This window comes from Miscanthus floridulus, chromosome 17 (assembly GCF_019320115.1).
Source record: "Miscanthus floridulus cultivar M001 chromosome 17, ASM1932011v1, whole genome shotgun sequence".
NCBI classification, from domain to species: domain Eukaryota; kingdom Viridiplantae; phylum Streptophyta; class Magnoliopsida; order Poales; family Poaceae; genus Miscanthus; species Miscanthus floridulus.
In genome coordinates this window covers 12,710,440-12,716,172 of record NC_089596.1, presented here as the reverse complement: position 1 = coordinate 12,716,172, position 5,733 = coordinate 12,710,440, and the positions used below count along the sequence as shown (strand labels likewise).

Below are 5,733 nucleotides of genomic sequence, written 5' to 3'. Positions count from 1 at the left end.
AATCATTGACTGGATTGGTGCTAACTGGACAGTGAACACGTGGTGGCCTCCGTGATCATCGATAAGTCACCGCCCTGTGGGCCCGACGCGAACATCCACCGCCGTACGTACATATCTCTCGGGATCCCCACCCTGGCAGCCTCCCCCGCGTAGACTTTGCCCAGGACAGGTACAGAGCAGGCGTACGGCCCCGCACCTCACCATCCTCAGCCGCCGCCTGCCTCACTTGGGCCCTCCCCCTCCCCCTCCCCCTCCTCAAGGCCGCCCCCGCGCCCCCCCTCCTCCTCCTGCGGCGGCTCGTGGCACTAGCTCCACATAGGACACGAGGAGGGGGCAGCAACAAGCTCTGCTCAACAAAGCAGCTAGCTGCTTTCTGCGGGCCGGTCGGTTGGTGATGGAGCTGCACGCGGGCATGGCGTTCCTGGACCTGGTGGCGAAGCAGGTGGACCCGGGCGCGCCGGGGTTCTGGCGCGACTTCCTGCTGGGCATGCTCAAGCCGCTGGCGGCCACGGCCGTGGTGGCCATGGCCGTCGCGCTCAGCTTCTCGCAGCGCCTGGGCCTCGAGGGCGAGATGCTCTACGCCATCGCGCGCGCCTTCCTCCAGCTCTCCGTCATCGGCTTCGTCCTCCAGTTCATCTTCACCCAGAAGAACGCGCTCTGGATCCTCCTCGCCTACCTCTTCATGGTACCTCTCTGCTCCCTTCCTCCTTTTCCGTTTCGTCCCGATCGATCAGAGCCTGAGTGAGTGGCTGCAGCTAAAGATGTCATTTTTTTTTATAAACTCTCCAATTCAGCTCAGGACACCATCGTTTCGCTCACCAATTCACTACACACTACTACTCGTCGTCCATGGCTGACAATTGAGTTGACCAACGCGCGCGTTCTCTCGTCTCGCAGGTGACGGTCGCCGGCTACACGGCTGGTCAGCGCGCCAAGCAGGTGCCCCGCGGGAAGTACATCGCGTGCGTCTCCATCCTCGTCGGCACCGCCATCACCATGTTGCTGCTCGTCCTTCTCAACGTCTTCCCGTTCACCCCGCGCTACATCATCCCCGTCGCCGGCATGATGGTCGGCAACGCCATGACCGTCACCGGCGTCACCATGAAGAAGCTCCGGGAGGACGTCAAGATACAGAGGAACCTGGTCAGTCACTCACCTCAGCTGCATTCGACCTTGTTTGCCTTGCTGCTCGATTGTTTAATTGCTTGTCTAATAATTTTTCAAAGTTCTGACTGAGACCACCAAGAAATGGTACAGTACAACAAGGACAGAACGAAAGTTTACAAGCTGTTACATCAGAAGCAGCTCTGTTTGGCTTGGCACACCATGCTCATAGTCTCTCATAATAGTTTAATCTAATTAATTATATTATTCTGTTGGTGATGTCAATCAGATGAGTCTGAAGATTCATTAGCATCTCCTTTCTTTGCATCAATCAATCAATCAGGTGGAGACGGCGCTGGCTCTGGGTGCGACGCCGCGGCAGGCGACGCTGCAGCAGGTGAAGCGGTCGCTGGTGATCGCGCTGTCGCCGGTGATCGACAACGCCAAGACGGTGGGGCTGATCGCGCTGCCGGGCGCCATGACGGGGCTCATCATGGGCGGCGCGTCGCCGCTGGAGGCCATCCAGCTGCAGATCGTCGTGATGAACATGCTCATGGGCGCCTCCACCGTCAGCAGCATCCTGTCCACCTACCTCTGCTGGCCGGCCTTCTTCACCAAGGCCTTCCAGCTGGACGACAAGGTCTTTGTTGACTAGGTAAGCTAGGATGTTCTGCAGGGAAGCGGTATCTGTAACTTTGGGCTTTGGGCGATGCTGAATCTACTGAGTTTGCAGTGATGTTGATGACGACTTTCAGCGTCAATGTTGATGGTGAATTAACTGTAATACTAGCAGTTTAGAGATTGCGAAAGCGTCCGTGTCTGTAGAAATTTTAGGTTCTGTTATTTCTGATGAGTACTACACATGGCGCCTCTTTTCCTTGCAACCTGCTCAAGAGGAAATGCCACATTTCCAATTGTGACCTCTTTTCCTTACAACATGCTCGAGGAAATGCCACATTGCAAATTGTTATGGACCTAAAGGAGGTGGTGATGGAGAGCCGAGGGCATGTTGGATCCATTAGCATAAAAAATTAACTAGCTAATAGCTAATAGGTGCTAATTTTTAGGAGATGACTGTTTGAAATAACCTGCTAATAGGTGGTTGGATACTGAGTCGAAAGTGTGTATGAACTATTATCACTTATTGGCAATTCCAAACCAGCTAATGGAACTAATAGTTAGCAACCCTACAGCTAATAATTAATAGGTCTGTTTAGATCCATTAGTACTAATTTGAGCTGCTTTTTTTTGTGCTAACGGATTCAAATAGGTCCTAAGTCTCGGGTTTGACAAAAGCTATGAATGTCTGAGATCTCCAAAACTCAATGTCTTTTTTTTCTCAGCCGGGACTTCACGCGTATTTCATTAAGAGGGAGAGATGAAAGAACGGCTTACACAACGTAGCTACGGGAGAATCCATAGTGGTTCGGATCGTAGACAATAACAGAACAGAAAAAAGGCGTTAGGGAGAGGCCCTTCACCACACACCTTAAACCTAACCGCCTATACTTGCAAAGTAAAAATACATCAATGCAAGGGTGCCAACAACAAAGATGAAGCCGCGGTGGCAAATCATTCATCGAGAAGCGACCAGACTACAACTTCGAAGTATCTGACTAAGCAACACGGCGGCAAAGTATCTGCCAAGTGAATGCGGCAAAGTATTTGCAATAGGGGGGCCATCACGCCCTTAGCTGCCGGCATGAGGGGGGGGGGGCTTCCTAAGCAACGTCGGCGACAAAGTATCCACTCGAACAGCAACGAGGGCAAAGAATACATCAGAAGAGGACAACGACAAAGTATCTGCTGTGAAGAACCAAACGAGTGCAGGAACACCAAGCATGCTGGACAGACCATTGCGAAGATGAGCTTGAAGCACACACAGACACATCATAGTAAGGGGCAACTCTGGTGAGAGAAGCGGGAGATGGGATGTGGAAGTGCACCAACAATGGCTTTAGGAACGACATTGACATCTGCATACGCCAACACTGTTGGTAGAGCGCACGGGTAGGACTTTCGTCCCCAACCTGCCCCCGATGAACGGAGACTGGAATGACGCCCCCAATGAGGTAGATGGTGCAGGCTGCATCACCGCTACTGGCCTGGAGGAATCGGGCATGGTTTTCACCCAGAGACTGTACATCCATAGAGGGCCGCCGTTTCACTCGCGGCACCCACAACACCAACAAAGAGCCCAAGACGCTAGGGCAAGCATCATGACCACAACAGACTCCACACAACAACAATAGCCAAGCTAAACGAGGTGAGGCACCACGAGGCTAGGATCCTACCGCATGAAGAGAGGGCCGCCAGGCAACAACAGACACAGGAGCAGGCCGCAACCGGCCCCCGCCACCAGTAGGGGGAGCCAGGCCTCTACACTGGCCACCACCGGCTAGCTGGCGAAGGAAGCCATGGCCCTAGCAGGCCACAGCTGTCAGTCGGCCGACCGCAGCCCCCAGAGAACGCAGATGCGCGCGCTGCCTCCGGAGAACACCGATCCCCGTACGTCAAGGCCAGATATGGGCAGACACCAGGCAGAGGCTGGCCATCACATTGTCCTAGCTAAGGTAGGCCACGACTACGAAAGAGTCACGAGTGTAACACCTCTGGTGTTACGAACTCGTTTAGCACCGAGATTTAGGCCTAAGAAAAATTTCCGGAACAAGTTTCTCGGGTTTTAAAATTTTGAAATATTTGAGCTTATGTTTAAAATGCCATTTTTGACAAACTATATTGAGCAAAGTAATTAAATAGTGCTTAAATATTTTGTCTGTATGAGTTAGTGCGAAGTATGAACTTTTGCGTGAAATAATTATTGATGGAAGTTAATCGGGTTAAAACTTAAAATAAAATAAATAGGAATGGGAGTGATATGTGGAGGAAATATTTTTGTACGTGAGGTGGGGCCCGCTTATTGGCTTTTTGCTCGGCACAAGAACACCCGACAGCCCACTGCCCTGCTGTTGTCCTTGCCTCACTGTCTTCTGGCCGCTTGAATACGGTGGTGCGCACCCCCTGCTCTGAATCCATCAGTCATCCAATTTATTTGGGTCACGTCGCATTGTCGAGTCGTTGTTTGCTCTTTCTTTTTCTCTTGCCTGAGTCGGCTTGTCTCTTCTCTCTGTACTGGACGTGCGCAACAGCTTCATTTACTTTTCATGGCGCGGCGTGCAGCGTACTCGCCTGACATTGCTATTGATCACTATCTCGTTCTCGTCGTGTCTCTACATTTCTCTGCATTGCAAAGCCTTCCCCATCCACCCGCATCCGAACTGGTCCACAATGTCGGGCGTCTAAAATTAGAGCACGTGGTTCTACCTCTACCCTCGCCATGTCCTTTCACGTTCTATGCGCGCATAGGTGCGCAGCTGACGGCCACGCTGCGCCATCCTTCCCTGTCCCCGCGTCCGTGCTCTGGCCTGCGTGCTGCTTCCTCATTCCTTCCTTTTTCTGCTCTCGTGCTGGATGCGCCACAGCACCTCCTCGCACTCCGCGGCCGCTCCCGTTCCTCCGCGTAGCACCGGCGCCGCTCCACCTCCGTGCTCGGCCATCGCGCTACCGTGCACCGCAGCATCCTCGCTGTCGTCGTGTCATGCCAGCACCCGCCATGGAGAGCACCCATAGCGCCCGACCACCACGCGCGCACGCGTCCTCGGCCCCTCATTGGACCGCAGCTTTCAGTGTCGCTCCCCCGTGCCCGCGCGCCGGTGCCCCGCCGCCGCCACGGCGTACCACGAGTGCGCGCAAGCCCACAACGCAGCCTCCATGCTCCTCCGTAGCTCCACAGCGCGCCTGTCATCGCCTTCCCCTACGAGCAGCCGCCGCCGATGTTCCGCTGCTCGCATCCACCTTGCGACGGGCTAGTATCTCCACCAGCCGCCGTTTCCCCCTCGCCTCTGCGCGTCTCTTCGTCGGGCCTACCGTGGCCGGAGCCCGGCCACGCTCTCCCGCCGGCGTAGCCCCGGCCGGGCGTCACCGACGTTGTCGTGGCCATGGACGCCACCGTCTCGGCCCGCACCCTCCTTCCCATGTGCCCATAGCACTTTGTCGCCCCTCCCGCGCCATCTACGCCGATGCCCCGCGTCATTCTGCCGTCTCCGCCTCCACGACACCGCCCCAGCCGGTTGTGCGCCTTGTCCGCAGATGCTGAGGAGCCCGCCTCGCCAGCCGGTTCAACCACGCCATGGCTAGGCGAGCTTGGTCATTGCCGCACACCTCCTCGCGCCCCCACCACGACAGCACCGGCCGGCGAAGGACCTTCCCTGCCCGTGCTCTGTTTTGAGGATGGAGAAAAGGGTGAGATGGTGAGAATAGAATCTTTCCAGGGTTCTCGATGCGAAATCAGTGACTCGCATGAATAGTGACTAACGTACTGCGGGTTGATTTAAGGAAAGTGCAAGGGCCTCATCGCTGAAATACCACCGCTGGCTTGCTAGGCTACTTGCTTCCGCACGTTGGGCCAGCTGATCGCCGTCGTTTGGGCGCTGGGCCGGCTTGTGCCGCCCGCCTGGGCCGCTGGCCACGCTCCTCGCCTGGGCCTCTGGCCGGTCTGCTCTTGCGGGCTGGACTCCCCCGCGTGGGCCGCCATGTCCTTTACCGCGCCACTAGGCCATGTCTGGCTAG

General features: G+C 55.6%; 1 protein-coding gene across 1 annotated transcript; it reads left to right on the top strand.

Moving 5' to 3' along the window:
* Positions 1 to 357: 357 nt before the first annotated feature.
* LOC136517879 (UPF0014 membrane protein STAR2) lies at positions 358 to 2,041 on the top strand. Its single transcript, XM_066511535.1, has 3 exons — positions 358 to 685; positions 898 to 1,143; positions 1,448 to 2,041. The coding sequence occupies exons 1-3, from the start codon at positions 395 to 397 to the stop codon at positions 1,757 to 1,759; spliced, it is 849 nt and encodes a 282-aa protein (XP_066367632.1). The 5' UTR covers positions 358 to 394; the 3' UTR covers positions 1,760 to 2,041.
* Positions 2,042 to 5,733: the final 3,692 nt, after the last annotated feature.

Bases quoted from the DNA above. Each gene is read 5' to 3' on its own strand.
- LOC136517879 (XM_066511535.1), top strand. From the start codon at position 395: ATGGAGCTGCACGCGGGCATGGCGTTCCTGGACCTGGTGGCGAAGCAG. The intron at 686-897 runs GTACCTCTCTGC...CTCGTCTCGCAG, and splicing joins TCCTCGCCTACCTCTTCATG to GTGACGGTCGCCGGCTACAC. The intron at 1,144-1,447 runs GTCAGTCACTCA...TCAATCAATCAG, and splicing joins TCAAGATACAGAGGAACCTG to GTGGAGACGGCGCTGGCTCT.